The 20,607-nt window shown below is 28.0% G+C and overlaps 2 protein-coding genes across 3 annotated transcripts in view; both read left to right on the forward strand.

Annotated features, from left to right (window-relative positions):
* LOC135928963 (ras-related protein Rab-3-like) overlaps positions 1-15,975 on the forward strand; it is a 33,145-nt gene extending 17,170 nt beyond the window's left edge. For both annotated transcript variants that reach the window (XM_065465423.1, XM_065465424.1), the window contains 3 exons: positions 13,075-13,193; positions 14,075-14,249; positions 15,600-15,975. In XM_065465423.1, the coding sequence (XP_065321495.1) occupies positions 13,075-13,193; positions 14,075-14,249; positions 15,600-15,761 (456 nt within the window). In that variant the 3' untranslated portion in view covers positions 15,762-15,975. The remainder of the gene's footprint in view (positions 1-13,074; positions 13,194-14,074; positions 14,250-15,599) is intronic.
* A 948-nt stretch (positions 15,976-16,923) lies between these two features.
* Positions 16,924-20,121, forward strand: LOC135928302 (glutathione peroxidase 7-like). Its single transcript, XM_065464741.1, has 4 exons — positions 16,924-17,049; positions 17,090-17,230; positions 17,686-17,818; positions 19,858-20,121. The coding sequence occupies exons 1-4, from the start codon at positions 16,924-16,926 to the stop codon at positions 20,043-20,045; spliced, it is 588 nt and encodes a 195-aa protein (XP_065320813.1). The 3' UTR covers positions 20,046-20,121.
* The last annotated feature ends 486 nt before the right edge of the window (positions 20,122-20,607 follow it).

Genomic DNA, 20,607 nt, shown 5'->3' on the forward strand with positions numbered 1-20,607 from the left:
ACTATTAATTAATGAATCGCCAATCTAGTAGGTTATATACATCATTGGATAAGGGTGAGTCGAGATGCATAACTAATAATACTTTTAATATTTTAAAGGTATTTTTTTTCATTATTAAATTTAGGTCCTGTCTACTTTGTTACTGTTCTTATTTTATTTTAAGTAACATATTTATTAAATTTAATTAAATATATATTTTTTTTAAATTTAAGCTTTTAATGTTATTTTTATATAGTTTTTTATATATGGGTTATTTTATAAATAGTTTTAAAAAAAAGGAGTTAATAGCAGTATAATATAATTAACTAAAGGATATAAATACAGTAGAGTACTGCCTTAATTTAGTAATCGTTGGCGCCTGGATTTTTGTCCCAACCCAGACAGTTATCCAATTTTAAACATCTGCCGGCACCTCTTGTGCTTTAAAGCCGGCACCTATATTAACCATATTACACTAAGATGATCCTGTAATTGATTATTGTTAAGTAATTGCGTTTCTTTTCCTTTTACTATCATTTAAAAAAATGAAAACGGATAAAACAATTAGCGCGCTACTTTTTGAAAGTAACGTTTCGTTTAATAACACTGACTTTACTTTGTGGGAAACAATGATCTTTACGACTTAGAATCGGCTCGCGCTCAGCCAGGAATTTCGCATATTTTTAAAAAAAATATATACTGAATATTGAAAATTTATGTTAATATGAGTCGGGCTAAAGAAAGAAATTTATGGGAGTAGGCAATTATAACTTTTCAATCTTGATGGGTACATCTAATATCAAAGTTGAGTATATCGAAATTTCGACAATAATTTTTTTTTAACTCTGCATAGCGCTAATTAAAAATTTTATTAACATTTTTTTTTAAAAAAATCCGATTTATTTGTTTAGACAACTGGAATTTTTTTTAAGGTAAATTACGAATCGCATAATATAAAATAATATATATTTAAAAAGATTGTTTTTTTTTGTAACTGTAAAGATCAAAATTTATAGATTTTTGAACCCTTTCCATACAAGATTTTATATTTACAGAAATTGCTTTACTTTTAGCCAAGAATTATCATCTCAGCCTTTGGAGTTTTTTAAAAAAATTAAAATATGGCTCACTATTTTATGCTTGTTAAACAACGGTTGTTAAACACAGTATCTATGCCGGCCATTTTTTTTGTTAAAAATATTATTTCAACCTTGAAACTAGCGTTTCAATATTTTATCAATCACCTAAATATACTAGGTAGTAGGATGATTGCGCTATTGATATCTTTGATCCGCGAATATTATTATTTTTTTCAAAAAATCTTTCGATATTGATTTTAGAATAATATAAAATACTGTATAATTATGCACACGAATTGAGCGCTTCAAACGTTGCGTTTGCTAACGTAAATAATGTATTTCGAATGGCATAGTTCAAAAAATATTTTTAAACTTAACGCAAACTGGTTTGTATTTTTCATTACTTATTTTATTCATTCATTTTGCACTTTGGTTAACTGAGTTTTTTCTCAAGAAAGAATGCCCACAATATCTGGTATGACTAAACTGTAAATGCTTAAGTAAACTGCAAATGCTTAGGTATAAATTTCTATTAATATAAGTGAGATTAATTTTCTTATGATATAAATTAAATTATTAGATAAATTCAATAATAAAGGAATATACATCAATAAAGTGTATTTCCTTTTATCTCATAATTAGTGCTGTTTAAACCGCTCATTTTGAGCCGATTTTTAAAAACAGCTAAACTCAATATTTTATTAGGAAAAATATTATGCAACATTAAGATATTGTTCATAGGTGGGACAAAGGCTTGAACATCTATTAACGAAATCCCGAGGCTTAGACAATAATTTTCTGGCTAAAATATTGAGTTAGTCATTTTTTAAAATCGGCTTAAATCAAACCGTTTAACAACATTTATCATAATAAATAGTTTTAAATCCTTTAAAATAATTATAATTATATTTTAAATAATTAGGGCTGAACCGATCGGATCGGATCGGCACCGATATTTAGCGCTTTCCACCGATACCCATAAAAATTTATCCGATTTTTTTACTTTGCTTTTTTTTGTTATTTTATAGTATATTTATTTTAAATTAATAATTTTTTCTAAATAATTTTTAAAACATGCAAATGTACACCTTAAATTTTATTTAATTTTTTAAATAGATATATATAGTATTTTAAAAGTTTTTTTTGTAAAAATAAGGAACACCCAGTTTTATTTATTTTAAATCTTTTTAATTACGTCAATTTTACTATTTATACTTTAAATAAAAGAATTTTTTTTAAATATGGTATCTAAATTATGGTAATATTTTACAAAAGACAGCAAAAATTCTAATTTCAAGAAGAGGAATAGTGAAAAATTCACTTAATTCATTTAATACGACCAATATTCGTAAACATTTTTTGATTATTGATGATAAAAAAATTAAATTAAATGCATAATTCGATTTGTGTATTAAATATTATTGATTTCTTAATTAAATTTCGTTCAAAGAGGGGTGGTGAAAAATTAATATTAGATAGGTATGGGATCAGTTTTGAACCAATATCGGATCGGATCGGGGAAAAATATGTGAATCGGCATAGCCCTAAAAAAAATAATTACATCTTAAAATTTAATAAAATTAAATCCGCAAGTTGGCGTCTTATTTTTTTTGAAAAAAATTTTAAATTTTTTTTTTTGTTTTAATATATTTTGAAAATCATATTATATTAGTAAGCTAAATTCTATTTATTATCAATCAAAAATTGATTCGAACAAATTACGAGTAAATTGCAAGAACAAATATGGGTTTTTATAAATTGCGAATGATTAATTTTTAATGGTTAAAGTAAGATAAATTAGTTTTTTAAAATAATTTAACTTCATGCTATTGTTATTTTTTCTAAATAGAACTTTGTTTTTATTGCTATTACATTATTTTTAGATTAATAACAATATCACCATAACAATAATATCATTCTGATAAATGAGATATCACAGAAAAATTTTATCAAAAATATAATGTTTGTAAAAGATTATTTTACATCTGGCATAAAAATATATATAGATTTTCCATTTTTATGGGGAAAAATATAATGTTCACTGATTTATTTTATATAAAATGTCAATTTTTTTTTCCGGTCTTGGGTTACTTTATTTGAAAATTTACTTATATGATATGTTGCCAAAATATAGTAGCAAATAATTTATTTTTTTAAAAGGTAAAATAAATAAAGGTGAAAAATGTAGAAAATTTACAGGAAAGGATAGAGGATAAAAAAAAGGAAACTAGGAATAATGGAAAAGATGAAACTTAGATAGTTAGAGCTAATAATGGCGATAGCAAGTCTTTGGCGTAAGAAGAGGGATTCCTTAGGCTGATCGGTTTTTTCGCGAATTCTTTTGCCTAATTCTTTGAAAAAACGTTGAGGTTTGCTACCGAAGGTGGTGAGAATGGAGCAGGCAATGGATATGAATAAGAAAGAAGGGTCTAAGGAACTGTACTTTATGATTTTCCGATACTCGGCGAGGGCATCGACGTTATGGTTAGATGGTGCATTTGGGTCGATGTAGGTGAAGTCCCAAAGCAGGAACTGACCCCTTGACCAAGGTATCAAGGACATTCCATTAGGACGTTTTCCATCGGTTCTAAAAATTCGTGTTGGTTCAAGTCGATGGAATGTCTCCTGATTTGAGGGCGCGTAGTATGATGTTGCATTTGGTGTGCCCTGAAAAACGGCCACGACAAAGGCGACAATGGAGACAGTGTCTACCTTTGCTGTCGACACTGGTTTCGTAATGTTTGCAATGGTACGGAAGAACAAAGTCCAGTAGAATATATTAGCTCGTCAGCGGAGAGTAACAAATCGAGGTTGTTGGAGGGTATGGTATCCAGAAACTCGTAACCGGATCCTTGATTTAATTGGTGAAAAACTGTGAGATGGTAAGCGACGGAGCCTTCATTGAGTGGAATATCCCAGTCTCTCTATGACATGAGGAGGGTCGTGGAGTATTTGGGACAACAGAATTGTAAATGGGGCTTCTGCTAATAAGGGGTCAGGGAAGTTAGAAAGCAGGCTAATGTCTGAGGCAGATGAAAAACGAGAGGCGATGAAACCACTGATGAAAAGAGTTAGAGGTGAGCGTAAGCCGATACCCCCGAGCTTGCATGGAAGTGATGCTAGTAATCATGAATTATGGTTAAAGCGGAGATTAAGGATCTCTTCAGCAAGAGATTTGACGGAGATTTGAAATGATTTTAATGTTGGGGAATTTGAAAATTGAGGTGAATCGAGAGCATAGAGAATTTTATGAATATAGTAAAAATTTTTAGGAGAAAAAAAGCTTGATGAGGAAGAAGAAACTAAGAGATGTTTTTGAAATGAAGTAAGCTGGATGATTCGTTAGTGAAGAAGTGATTGATGAATTCCAGATCACCGACTGGAGAGCTGAGATGACTGAGGGATGAGAGTTCGGTTGTGGGTAAATGGGATGGAGCAATGAAATGAGCAGATCTCGGTTTTTTTGATCGTTGAGTGAGAGATCGATAGCATGGGAATGTGTTTTGATGATGGCGAGTGCCTTAGCAACCTCATTAGGGGGACCGCAGCGTATTCCATCGTCAATGTACTAAGTATGCAGTGGAAGATTGCAGTTGGAAAAAATGTTTTTGACCATTTCGTTGATTCCAATTCAGTAAAGTATCGAACCCAGAGGATCGCCTTGTTGGATCCCTTCTGATGATGAAAGTAAATAGTTGTTGAATTGGAGATGAGATGGCATGGAATAACAAGAATGGAAGATTTGAGAAAAGGTGGGGAATGAGTGGTACATTTGTGGGAGAAAGTGAGAGCGGCGAATGGAGTTGAAGGCATTAGAGAAATCAATTTTAACGAGGATTTTGTTACTTGGGTTTTTGGAGATGGATACGAGTAGCGTGTGTGGGTATTTCGCAGCCACCTTGGATGCCGACACCTAGGTGGTGAGGTGCTAAAATTAGGGCTTCGTTGTCCATAATTTTAGAAGATATTAGTTTAGCGACAAGACGGCGGAATACGGTCCCGATTGCTATTGGGCGATCCTTATTGGGTTTTTTGAGTGCGATTAGTATAGCACCGAATAAGAGTGGTCTGATGGACTCGGGAACGAGTCCATGTGTTATTTTATTACAAAATATTAAATTTTGTAAAATTGGGACCTGGCTGACTATCAGAGGGGGGGTGTAAGATCCTGGAAGAGGATGGGACGAAGCCCATCATAACCGGGAGAAGAGTCGTAATGGAAGGATTAAATAAATTCACGCACCTCGGCGGGGGTGAAATTAGTAGGAAAAATATTGGGAAGGGGAGGTATGAAATCAACTCCGGAGTGGTGCTTTAATTTGTTGTTTTATTTAATTTTGGCATATTATATATTTAGTGGGATTAATTTAAGTTATTTAGCACAAAAGGATAAGACAACCCTTGTGACCAATATATTGATATTTTTTGTGAATATTATTTTAGATAATGAATTGCGGAAATATTATAAATGGCGTTATATTTTATTTGTAAAATGATATGTTGGGTTTGCGACGATTTAAAATAATGTATAAAAAAGATATTCGGTGAATTCAATATCAATATTTTAATAAAGTAAAGATTGGAGAGGGGTTAGGGGTATGCGTATTTGCTCTAATTATCATTTGATTTCGAAAGGAGAAACGCTTTGATATGCTATGCTGAAATATAATAACCTGAGTTTTTAACTTGGATTAATATCTAATGAGAATTGGTTTAGCCTTCATGTATTTCTTTTTCTACAAATTTAGTGATGTATATTTTTAAAGATACAAAAAGATATGTTATAAAGGCCAAGGGAGGTATTTATATGTTGATTTGAAGATGTGGACATCCACCAATGTTGTTCGATGATTTGAATCGATTCCCTCTTTATCTTGTAAAAAATAGGTTTATATTCTTTTTCAAATGATATGTACATAATATATGTGTAGAATTATTTAAGTTCTTCATTAACGAAGTTATTAGGCCAAGCTCCTCATCGCTACCGAATATAAGATTACCAGCGTTTATTTTTTCATTGAATACGCCTTCCAAATGCGAAAAAATAATGTTAAAAGTTTCATAATCAGAGCTGTCATGCATATAGGACCAAAGAATATAAGATGATCCAATATTGAAAAATTAAGACATAAGCCCAGACAGAGTATGTTCACACTAATATTATATACATACTTAATGTTAGATCTCAAGATTTTCCTAGTATTATAGGTGTTGATAAAACTTATAATTTAGGTCCCTAGTTTGTGACGACAATAGTTTTTTCTAGAATCAAGTGATCATATTTAAATATTCACAGGATCATCATATATTCTTTGGTCCTATATGCATGACAGCTCTGATTATGATACTTTTAATATTTTCTTTTCGCATTTGAAAGGCATATTAAAAAAAAATAAATGCTGAAAATCTTATATTCAATAGCAATGAGGAGCTTGGCCTAATAACCTCTTTAAAAAAAGAAATTTAATAATTCTACACATATCTTATGTACTTATCATATGAAAAAGATTATAAACATATTTTTACAGGATAAAGAGGGAATCGATTCAAAGACAATGGAAAATATAGCAACTAGAATTTTTGGCAAAGAAGGACGACTTGTCTTTTCATTAAGTAATAAAATATTTCTAGAAAAAATTGAAAATCTGCTCGATTATTTTAGAGAGAAACAATTTAATAAATTATTGAAACATATAGGTACCGGTTTAAAGAATAATTTATTTTTATATGTATATTTACCTTTAAAAGGTAATATCTTATCTTTATACAAACAATAACTAAATCGTTAAATAATGTGTTAAAAATAAAATTTAACCGAAATTCTACTACACCTGTACATATGATGGTTAATAAATTTTATGAATTAAATTAAGTTCAGGAAAAAGATTTTGAATGAGCCCTTCTTTGTATGGGTAATTATTATTTAATAAAAAAAATATGTGACGAAGATTCCTCACGATTGGGATAAAATGAGTGATGAACAGCATAAAAAATTACCTCGACCGGTGGTGGATTAAATTCAACCTAAAGGATCTAAAAAACCATGTCTCAAGATCAGATATAACTAGAGCCCAGTTATTATAATTCCTTAATAAAATAACCAATAGGCACCTTTCTTTCTTTCTTTCTTTCTTTCTTTCTTTCTTTCTTTCTTTCTTTCTTTCTTTCTTTCTTTCTTTCTTTCTTTCTTTCTTTCTTTCTTTCTTTCTTTCTTTCTTTCTTTCTTTCTTTCTTTCTTTATTTCAGATTTAATTTCTCCATAGGCCCTTTTTAGGACCACTCAACCAAAAGTTCGCTACGACCTGGTCTTTTAAACAATCAAATTTGCAAAACAACCTAAATTTATCCCACTAAATATTCAATATGTCAAAATTAAATAAAACAATTGACATTTTATATAAAATAAATAAGTGAACATTATATTTTTCACCTAAAAATGTAAAATCTTTATATATTTTTATGCTAGGTGTAAAATGATCTTTTTACAAACATTATATTTTCGATAACTTATTTGTTAGAATGATATTATTGTTATGGTGATATTGTTATTAATCTAAATATAATGTAATAGCAATAAAAACAAAGTGTTATTTACAAAAAAATGTCAATAGCATTGAAGGCAAAAATTATTTTTAAAAAAATTTATTTATCTTACCTTTAGCCCGCACGTCAAAAGTCAATCTCATTAAAAATGATATATATGTTCAAAGTGCATCCATTCCGATACCCTTCCATCTTAAAAACGGATCCGGCAAATTTCATAGAGCGTTATAACGTTACTTATAATTTTTAATGAGATTGACTTTTGACGGAACGGATGTAAAAACGGATCCGTCTCCCGTTTGAATGCAGCCTTACCATTAAAATGTGATCACTCGTAATTTATAAAAACCCATATTTTGTTCATGCAATTTACTTCGTAATTTGTTCGAATCAATTTTTGATTGATGATAAATGGAATTTAGCTTACTTATTAAATAATAAATATAATATAATTTTTAAAATATATTTAAGACAAAAAATAATTTTTAAAATTTTTTTTCATAAAATAATAAGACGCCAACTAGCGGATTTAATATTATTAAAATTTGAAATGTAATTATAATTATTCTTAGGGCTATGCCGATCCACATAATTATAGCTATTTTGAAATTTTAACTTTCGATTAGCACATAAAGTTTGGGGATATTGAAAATTAAGGGGTGGATATAAATCTATTATTAAATAAAATATTTATCATAGGTATCTTTAATATATATCTTTTTAAGAAGTATATGTCTTTCTTCTAGGCTAATATTATCTTTATCTAAAAAATTGGCTATATCATATGGATGATCATTGTACTCTAGTTATTAAATTAAAATTTTTTTTAAAAAAATTATTGTTGGACATTTTTGTTATCTGATTTTTTTACTAAATTAAATACCTAAAATTCTTATTTTACTATCCCATCCTTACTATTACAAGTTTCTTCAAAATAATCTTATGATGAATCTTAAAAAATTCAGTTATTTTATTATTACATAATTAAATTAACATTTCATTTTCAAAGTAGGTGTTTAAAAAAACCTCCAAAAGTACATAAAAATGTAAAATTATTTATTAAATAATACCAGCTAAGTTATTATAAAACTGCCCAAATGTATTTTTAGAATAACTGACCTTTAGATGGCTCTATATGCTGACTATCTATTATTTTTTCAACAATTCTTTCATTATTAGCTATTATGTGGGGGGGGGGGGGTTAATTGCTAAAAATATTTTTAAATTAAAATATTATTATACTATACTTTTTTGCTTTTTGGCATGATTTTCACCTTCAGCGTTTTTAAAAAAAGTCAAATATCCATGACTAGAAATTTGAAAATTATAATACCGGGAAATTAAAATAATAGATAAATATTACGCCACAAGGAAAACTTGAAAATGAAATTAATTGATAAAGTAAATTAGTAAATGAAAAAGGTAATAATATAAAAATTTAAAAAGAAATAGAAATGAATAAATATAATAAAATATAAAAAATAATATTTTTGAAAAATATGTCCGGCATCTGCATTTTGGCTTTGGGGGGAAGGAAGAGATTGAAACCTGCCCCCCCCCGCTGCGTACGCCAATGATAATAGGCCATCATGCGGATTTAATTATATTGAAATTTAAAATGCAATTTTCTTAGACCCCAACTTAAACCTCAACATATTATAATTATCAAAGTAAAATATTTTTAATGAATTTTATTTGTTTTCAATATTTAAAAAATTCTCTCGAATGTGTTTATCCCTTTATTACATACTTATAAAATAATAAAAAATTAAAATATAAAGGGTTAAATACTTTTACCCTTCCCTAATATTAATTGCCGAAAAATGCGCTTTTCAAGTCTTAGAAAATAATTGATAAAATTTTCTCCGAATTTTTTTTTGGAATTCTCATCATTGACTGACGGATATATTTTTTTCTAGAAGTTTCAAGATTAGAGGTAGGCTCGGGCCGTGAAAGCGTGAGTGTGAATAAATTTTAAATTCCATGGCGTGACGGACCTTCCCAAAATTTTTCCCGGGCGTGCGGGCGTGAACATAAATTTCCCGTGAATCACGGAAATTTTAATTTTTAAAATTGTTTTTTATAAATATAAATTTGCAATTTTATAATTATAATATATATATTTTTTTATTTAATTCAGTTCTTTTTTAAAAAAGAATAATTTATGAAAACTAAAAATCTTCCGCATTTTATAAACAACATCCGGTATCATTTTGTTAGTTCTATTTTCTTTTTATGTTTAAGTGTTTTTATCGCGAGACTTTTTGCTAAATTTTGCTTTAACTTTATACTAAAAAGTCAGTTATATTTTATTTGTAAAGATCTTCAATCTTTAAATGTAACAGAAAGTGAAGGATTTTACAAGCAGGCCAAGAGATAAATGTTGGGTTACATATGGATAACAAAATATAAAAGTTGTGAATCGGAAAACTCTCATGAATACTATAGGTCCAAAAATATATCATTATATAAAATTTAAGATTAAAAGCCTGATCAATAATAATTACTTGTCGATAAACACTGATATTTGGACGGATGACTATAAAAATCTAAGTTTTTTAACCAATATAAGACATATTATCATTAAGAATTTTAATTAAAAACATTTGTTTTGGCCACAAGGGCAATGGATGAAAAAAACGTCAAAATTAAAAGTGTAGTCAATTCAATTTTAGGAGAATATACAGAAGTAGAAAATTACTTAAATAAATGTATAGTTGTGAGTGATAACGAAGCAAATCTTATAAGTGCATTCAAATACTAAATAATATTATGCATTATATTTTTGACAATTGTTTAACTGAAATTCTGCTTAAAGTATCTCAAAAGATTTTACATATTGTAGTCGGATAAGCGAATAACTTGAATTTAAAATACAAATACTTTTTTTTATCTAGTAATTATTAGAATTATTATAAAGAAATATATTTACTATCTGTTCGGTGTTTGGAATGCACTTCAAAGTATCCAAAATCTTTCCTGAATATATTTTTTTAAGAATTCTCAAACAGAACTTTTAATCAAATTTTACATAAATTTTCAAATCTTAATTTTTTTATAAGTAAATCTTGTGATTTTTGTGCATATAAAAAAAATTCTTGTGGGGTGGTCTTGCACTGAGAATTGGTCGATAAAAATCTTGGAAACTATAGTTGATAACGGTTTGAAATACAGAAACGATGATAATAGTATTTATTTAAAGAAAAGTTATATCATTTCTTTATATGTAAAAAAATTAAACATAATTTAATATAACTAAATGTCCATTTTACATATCACGATCTACAATTAATTATTGCTTTAAATAGTAAATATCTAAATGTACATGTATATTAGCGCTAATGCCTTTATAAACATTCAACTTTAAATTAAAATAAAACATTATTATATATTACATGGTACCAGTGGCGTAGCTAAGAATTTTCCTTGGAGGGGGTCCATACATATAAAAGCCAGGGGGACTTCGCCCCCCTTCTATCTTTAACGGGCCTTCGGCCCTTTTGCCCCGGGTTTGGCCGGATCTTAAAAATGATATTTGTTTTTCTTATAATGTAAAAGTCCTAGAATTATTGATCAATCTTCGATAATATATAATAAATATATTTTTTAAATGCATCAATAATATGTTATTATAATTTAGTAGATTTCTCAATGACTTTGTAATATATTATCCTTCCACAAACATCAAAACCAGAAAAATATAAATATTCATGGTATTTATTTGATATAAAGTCACTTTTGTGTCTTTTGAACGTATAATCTAAAAAAAATATTGGGAGGGGTCCAAACCCGAAAACCTTCTCCGTAGCTATGCCATTGCATGGTACAACATGTAACACCTTCATAATTGTAATCATAATTTTTTTTTTTTAAACTCTGGTATTTGTTTATTTTAAATAGTAAAAAAATGGCCGTAACTGTTACTAACGCCCGTGATATTTAGTGATAAAGCTAAATATTACCACACCCACATATATTAAATATCAAGACTGATACAGCCATATATAAAAAATGTGTTTAATTCCATTTTTTTAAATAAATATAATTTTTATACACCTAAGAAAAACTATTAAAGGTAAAATTTTATTTTCTATTTATTATGTTTTCGAGATAAATACAAATGCTTTTAATTTGTTTATCTTTTCCCACGAGGTGAGTCCGACACGGGGTGGGGTGGTCAGTAAAATTCTTTGGAGGAGGGGGGGGGGTAAAATTTTGAATATTGAAAACCTTTCGTTTTTAAGGGTTACAATTTTGATATTTAACTATTAATTTGTGCGTAATGAAATATGAGATAAAAAAAAATTTCAATTAATATATTTGGTATAAATCTCAATTATTATGCTACATTATATTTTCTTATTTTTGCATAAATATTTCTTTTTTTTGCAATACCTTTAAATAATTTTATTAATATAATTAATATTTGATACGCAAATTAGGGATTTGCAGGACTTTATTTTTCAAGCCCGCTCCGGCACGAAATTTTTTTAAAAGAGTTTTGCCTGCCCAGCCCCAACCCGAAATTATTTTTAAAAAGTCTTACCGGCCCGACTCGAAACCGAAATATTTTTGCCGGCCCGACCGGAATTTATTTATATATAGAAATTAATTTTTTTTTTAAATTATCATACCCAAAATAAAATATAAATGTCATATGGCGTCTAGTTTATAGCTACAAATAAAATATATTTTTATTTTACATAAAAAATATTGGCGCCTTTTTTGTTATATAATACGATTCAAAATAAAATTTAGATATATTTTAAAATTTTTCCAAGGCCCGACTTGGCCCGATGTTTTTTAAAAAATATTAAGTCCGACCCAACCCGAACCCTATTTTTTTTTTAAAAATAGGTCCCGGGGGGGGGGTCTACTTTTGCAGATATCTAATGTAAATCATATTGTCTTATTTTTATTATGCAATTATTATATTTCGTTATTTTGCAATACATTTTATTTAAATATAATAAAAATTTTAAATATATTTTATTTTTATAATTCAAATCAATTTAACTATTTCTATATTTTATCAATTAATTTTTTGGCTCACTTTGAAATTTGAATTTTAACAATGAAATTCTAAATTAAGCATTAGGCACACCTTACATAAGTATAACAAAAATTATATCTGTATACAGATACATTTGTAAATTAAAAGTATCTTAACAACTTTTGCATTTTTAGAAGTTAGGAGTCAAAATTAAGTAGTAGAGAAGGGGGAGAGGCTAAGAGGGTTAAGAATTTTCTATACACCTGAGGGTCCTAACAAAGTTATATATTTATATATATCAAGATCTGAGGTAAGTATCGATTCTCATAATAAACACTAAACTCCTTTTTAAATAAATTTGAGCCTTTTCATTTGTTTCTTTTTTATTTTACTTGAAATTTAAATATCACATTTAGCCCTATAAAATCTTTCAGCTTCAATATATTGCTATATTATTCTTTTTTGTTGTTGAAATAATAGGATACTGCTGGCCAAGAGAGATACAGAACAATAACAACGGCTTATTACAGAGGTGCCATGGGCTTCATACTAATGTACGATATAACAAACGAAGAATCATTCAATAGCGTTCAAGATTGGTAATCTTGTTTTATTTTATAAATTAACCCCTTGGTACTCTAGGTGGTGTTTAATAGGAACCCAAGGGTATTAAAATTAATTGGTGCTTAACAGCGATCATTTATTATGATCTAACATCTTCGGTAGCTTTGTTCATTTATCTTAGAGGACATATCCAAAGTTTAATTAATTTAGACAGTTACCAAATTTATCATGATACTTTTAAAAGCTTCTATTGATAGTTAATAGGAATTTTTATAAGTACTCAAAATTTTGATCAAATTTGGCAGTTTCCCGTATTATCATGAGCCCTAATTAGACAAGTTTTAATAGATAAGGTTTTTATGATTTACATCATTTTTTTTATCCACCAGAAAACTAAAGAGTTAATAATTGATGGTTAAGTTTCTGCTTTCTCGGCCATAGTATTAAGATCATTAAAATCCTTTTCTATGAGTTACCCAATTTTTTTTGGTTATTCATTTTACCATAGTTCAGGTTCGGGTCGGATTCAGACATTGAAATGATTTCCCCTCGGACTCGGGTAGGTCTTTGCAGGAAAAATACATCGTTTCTAACATACAATTAAATATTTGGGTTCGGGGCGGGTTCCATGAAAAAATTACTTTGCAGACCTCTAGTTGTTCTAATCATCGAGAAAAGAATTTATAAAATACTCCAATTTTGAATAATCTTCATAATACATTAGTTATACTAAATCCCAGGGCTCGAAATACACTTCAAAAATAAATTTCAAATATTTTTATTTTTGATTTGGTTCAAGCAGGATTTTTGATCAAATTTTACCTAAAATTCTAATGCTCAAAGGCAAAGAAATATCTTCAAAAATTCTTTTTTTAAACTTTGTATTAAAAGTTTAAATGCAAATATTTAAATGAAGGTCAACCCAAATTAAAACATATTCCTGGGACAATGCTCAGGTTATCTTGGTTGGCAATAAATGCGACATGGAGGATGAAAGGATAGTCTCGACAGATCGCGGTAAACAGCTGGCCGATCATCTTGGTATGGAATTCTTCGAAACTTCCGCTAAAGAGAATATCAACGTGAAAGCGGTATACTTTTTATTTACTTTAGTAAAGCAACTCTTAAGTTATTTGTTGGATGGTTGCTTCAAAAATAGATTAGTGTTAACAAGTAAAGGTTAAAAATAGAGCATTAAAATATGACCATACCAAATCGTTATCGTGTTTGAACATTTTTTTAAAAAAAAATTAAAATGATAAATATATATAGATTGAAATTATACAGGGTAGTTTTAAATATATTATATTATGCACCTGATGCCATAAAAATATGTAAATTATTCAAAATTAATACAAATCAATAAGCAGACGATAAAAAAATAATTTTTAATATTCAAAATTTAAAAATGGCCAAATTTTTCGAAATGATATTTTGCAACTTTCGATTTTTAGCTCCCTATCTTTTAATTTTACGCGCTAGAACATCTGGTACTATTTTTTCTACATATAATATATAATACATGTTTGATCGATTATAGATATATAGAATTAAAATTTATAACAGACCTGTAATTTTTATTTTTTTATATATACCCAGGCCGGGCCTAAAAATTATTTTTAAAAATATCCGGGCCGGGCCATATGCCTGAAAATTATTTTTTAAGAAACCCGGGACCGGGCCCAAAAAATTTTTTGGAAATATCTGGACCGTGCAAATGGTACCTCTGCAGGTCTCTGCTTTATATTTATTTAAATGACAAGGAGCATCTATAAATTGTAATATTCCGTATTTGAAATAGGGAATCCACTGCAATCAAAAGCATTTCTCATATTTTATAATGAAACCTATTTTTTCATATCGTGTAAATTTTCTTGCTTTTTGTAAAATGTTTATAAATTACTTTTTGAACATTTTTATATAGAAATGTGAAGATGTCCCTCTTTAGTATGAATAAAAATATCCCCCAAAAATTAGATAGCATAAAAATTCTATTAATAAATCCCTAGGTTTAAAGCTTTGGTTGTATCCAACCTTTATTTTTTTTTAAATTGTATTTAAATCAAAAAAATCCGATTTTTAAACATATCCTCATTATTTTAATTATAACCAGTAAAATTTAATTTTCGATATTATATATAATTTTTAAGATTGTTAAGTAAATATAATTAATAAATATTGCAGTGGCATAATATTATATGTTTTTGGTGAAATCAAACAAGCGAGATAGGGAATCTATTTGGAGCAAAACCCATTTTAACTTTGTACTTAGCACTATTCCTAATTTGTAGAATATAATTTAATCTGTTAATATTATACAATTTATGGACTGTCATATTTTAAAGTAAATAATATTTCAAATTTCACTTCTTTAACAATAAGCTATGTATTGCCATTAAAAAAAATTTTACGTAAAATTTAAAAACAAATATATTATTTAGGTTTTTGAGAGATTAGTTGATATCATTTGCGATAAAATGTCTGAAAGTTTAGAATCAGATCCTAGCTCCGTGATAAATGCGTCATCTCGAATAGCCGGAACACGTTTAACAGATCAACCCAAACTATTGCAGCAATCATCCTCTTCTTCCTGCAATTGTTGAGTAAAGTAAAATGTGGGGTTTAATGATAAAAGCCAAAGTTATTTGTTTTATTGAATCAATGTGTATTTGTTAACTGGCAAACTTTCGATACGAATTTCATTCCATAATTATTTTTTTATGACATATATTTTAAATATAATTTTTATATATTTATCCAAGCATTAACTTTAATTTTTTAATTTTATTTATTAGGTTGACCAAACTTTTTTTGCATTTAATTTAAAAAAATTAAGATAAATTGTGACATTCCTTATATTTATGGATATTTTTAATTAATTTATTTATTTTATTCGTGCAATTCCATAAATTATTGTATTTATATTTCGATCGAATTAAATTATTCATTGCTTTCTATATATTATAATATAAATGATATTTAGGGAAATATATAAATTTGTTTTTATTTTATATCGTTTTTACTGTGCTATATTAATAATTTAAAATCAATAAAAATAATTTATTAAAAATTATTTAAGTTTAGTTTACATATTCAATTTCGCCATCGTCATTACTTATCTTATGTTATGTATTTCCCATGGCTTCTCATGCTGTGTAAAGAAATATTAAATTAGAATAAAAATTATCGATTAAATTTTTGAGCAGGCTGCCTTCATGTGAGCAGCGTATTGAAGGAAACCCTCGACCCTCTCTTTTTCAAATTAAACATTTTAGATTTACATAATGCTGAAACCATCATTAGACTAAGGATAGAAAGTGCTTCATAAATGTTTCCACTTTCCTTTCTTTTAAATCCAGACTCAGGCTCTTTTTTTCTTCCCCCCCCCCTGCTAATACTAATAATTTAAATAAATTAGTATCTAATTGTTAATATAACCTATTCTTGTAACTCTTTTTGCCTTCTAAATTTTTTATACTCAGTACTACTTTATAAGCAAGAGATTGTGTTGTATATATATCATATAATTTTTTCAAACTAAAATTGCTGCTTGAAATTACGAATTTGCAAAAATGCAATAAATGAATTTTGACGAAAAAAGAATTCGCGAATATTAGATAAGACTCACACTTCTGTGTATATTGTTTTCAAATTTTCGAAAGTTAAATGCACGAATATGCGAACTTTTAATTGCCTACAACTGCAAAGACATACCTTAAAATTTTAATATTTAAATCATTTTAGGCATTCATTCTTTTAAAACATATGTTAGCAATTTATGTTATTTTCTTGTTTACAAATTGTTACCTGATATTTGGAAAAGATGTATACTCATTCAACGTGACAGATATAGAAGGAAATAATGTGCCTTTAGAAAAATATAAAGGAAAAGTATTAAATAATTAACTCATTGAGATATAGATATCATCAGGTATCACTGATTGTTAATGTTGCAAGTAAATGTGGGTACACAGATAAACAATATAAAGGATTGGTATGGCTACAAAAAGAATTTGAAATATATAATCTCTTTAACGTTTTGGCTTTTCCCTGTAATCAATTTTGGGAACAGGTAATATTAAATTAACAATGAATATTACTAATAAACTAAATTAAGAAAAGTGTTTTAACATCATAAGTCTTTTATTGCATATTTAATATTAAAAAATGAATTTTATCATGATTAATATATACTTACAACCAGTTTTGGTAAATAGCTCATGAGAGTCAGCTTAGGGATATAATATATATTAGATATGGGGAAGGCCTGATCTAAGGGTATGCTCTAGAGGTATAATGTTAAATTTGTAGAAAGGATTATTTAACCTTGATTTCAGCAAAGGCACATAAAGTTGATGGATATGGTTTTATTTAAAAAAAAAAGTTGTATACAGGTTGCCTAAGATTATTTATTCAAGTGTATTATCTACCTACAAGAGTTGCTGGTAGTATATATATCTTAAATAACTTAAAAATTTATGTAAGGTATTAGTTTAAAAATTAAATGTATTTTTTTTATTATGCAAGGAACCAGAAACCAATGCTAATATATTTAAATATGTAAAAGCTACATATAAAGTTAATTTCCCGATGTTTGCAAAAATTGATGTCATTTCAAGAGGATGGGAAAAGGTGGATCCACTTTGGCTATACATAGGAGGTTAAATTATATATACTTGGTTAAAAATTTACTCATGGACCATTTATTTAATATCAAATTAAGCTAACCCATTAAGAATTTGACAATATTTATTAAATAAACTAAAGTTCATATAACCTTAGTCATCTAGTTTTTAGATATATCAGGACTCATAAAAGCATGATAATCTATAATGAGTGTTAGTATTCATTTGTTTAATGATAAACAACATAATTGTAAATGACAAACCCAGTATATATAATTTAACTAATAATTTTGAAAACAGGGAAATCATAAATTTTATAATATTTTTCACCTGAATTATGTAACCTTTATAATTTATTTTCAATAAGCTATTGAAGTTCTGCCATAGGCTTGCTGCCCATTTATTTTTCATTTATCTAAAAAATTTGTTAAACCCGTCCGCCATATTTTTTAAAATTATTTGATTGGTTAGTTTGACCCCTTATTTAATTTTATTTTACTTATAAAATATGCAAAGGTTTATATGGAATAAAAAAAATAATAATTTGTAATAAATAGAAAAGTCTGTTCTGCTCATTTCGCCCTTAAAAATATTTCAAATTTCACCCGCCCATAGTTTAAGATCTTTTAGCAGCCTGCATAATAGGCGTGGGCGGATGTATAAAATTTGCTTGCTTTTATAAAAATATAGTATTTAATAATCTCCAGGTGTTTTATAAGTAGAGAACAATTAATATCGTAAATATAGCTTCCCAAATAGGATAATTTATTAAACGGAATATTCTTTTTACTTTAAATTATTGTCCCAATCCATCTTTTAACTCACACAAAAAAGCCCACTATTAACTATGATCCGGAAAAGAGTTGTAAAATTATAGAAGAAACGGGAGCAAGAGGGTTTTTTTATGGTTCGGCCCGGAAAATAAATCTGAACAAGTTATCTGTTACCGGCATATAATTATTTTTTTTACGATGGAAAAGCCATAAATTAGACCTAATTCTAAGCTTTAAATTTGCGAACTTCCGGCATATCGCGTAAAGTCTTATGCACGAGTATATCCGGCCAACAAAAAATCTTTCCGGTTTTGAAATGAAGTATGTTTATTTTTTATAGTTCGTGAATATTACTTACAAGAAAAATTTAATTACACGTTATCTTACTTACTAGATTTAAAATTTACAATTATGTGATTTTCGAGCAATCATTAATTGAAATGATGAAGACACTCGTTAAAAAAAAGAGTGTTCATGGTTTTATTCCCCTGATATCTCCAAGCGCCATTTTTTTAAAAAAAAGATCTAATTACGTTAATACCTAGACCACTCAAATAGTGATTCATTTAGGGCCCTAATCAATGACATATAATAATAATACCTAGACTGATGAATACATTCATTAAAAGTGCACATCAATAAAAACAGCTGGGGACGCCATTTTGATTACTCATATCCTTATAAAAAAATTAAGCCAGAGACCAATTTATTCCTATGCCTAACGCAACCTTTATTAATGAAATGCCTGATCATCTAGATAATAAAGAAGCAAGTTATCAATTTAATAGTAGTTTTTTACATGATATAATTACTATATCTGTTACCGAAATGGCGGGTGCAGCTGATTTGTATTCAACGACGCTTTCAAGTACATTATTATGAATGCATCGTCAGTCTAGGTATTATTATACATTAACCCTAATGTTATTTCGATATTCAATAGTTTACCACTTTTATCAATTTTTGCAAAGCGTCTAATTTGAAACTATTCCCCCAAATGTCGAAGTATTTCACCCCCCCCCCTTCCCCCAATTTAAATTTTAAGAATAAGGTCTTATCCAGTCCATGAGAATTAGGCCTATTGAAAAATGCATTATTCGTTATTCGACTCTTGCTATTCGAGATTGGTAAATTCTATTATTCGTATTTTTTATGATTTGTTTAAGATCTAATATACAGATAATTCTTATTCTTTTTTTAAAAGGCCTAATAAGAATGTTTGTCAGGACTATAATTTAAGCCTTGTATAAATAAATAATAAATATATGTAGATTTATTTATCATAATAATAATACTATAAGAAGTCACCAATTCTCCTCCTACTTGGAATTTTTGGAAATACCTAGTGGATAAAAATGGCCAAATAGTTTCTCAATGGGGCCAAAACACGGACGTTAAAGAAATTTATCCCATCATAAAGTCATTGATAAACGAAATGAATTCTTCTGATGACACCAAGAAACGAACGAATTTGAAAACAGATTTATAAATTTAGTTGACGTGTTATTAAAAATCATATATGACGTTTTGTTTTTTAAAAAAAACATATGTTTTTCGATCATGAACATGAATGATCAAATTGTATTTTTTTTTATATAATAGTTGAAATGATTAAAAAATAAATATTATATTTATCAACATATCGAATTCTTATTTTTGGGGTGGCCAGTTGCCAGATCCATGCCTTCCTCCTCTTTCCCTATTAAAAATTCGTCTCAGTTGACCATGAACGTAACCAAAGAAGGGGATATTCCCCCGGAAAGCTCAACCAATTGTGTCCCTCCCCTCTAGCAAAATTTTGGATACGTGCGTCTATGCAGTTGACAAATACTTCTAATTATTTTTGATGAATTCCTAGATTGAGCTAATTTCTTGCTCATAACCTTTACTTGGTCCTTTCCTTTGCGTAAGTATACATCATTTGAAATTGCTTAAAAATTGATATAAATAACCCAATGTACCTTTGCGCGATGTTACCTTGGCCCACTACTTTGACAAATTATGAAACTAACAATACTAAATAGTTTTCGTATAATAATAAACTAACACAT

This window comes from Gordionus sp. m RMFG-2023, chromosome 4 (genome assembly GCF_954871325.1).
Source record: "Gordionus sp. m RMFG-2023 chromosome 4, tfGorSpeb1-WG-v2, whole genome shotgun sequence".
Lineage (NCBI taxonomy): Eukaryota > Metazoa > Nematomorpha > Gordioida > Chordodea > Parachordodidae > Gordionus > Gordionus sp. m RMFG-2023.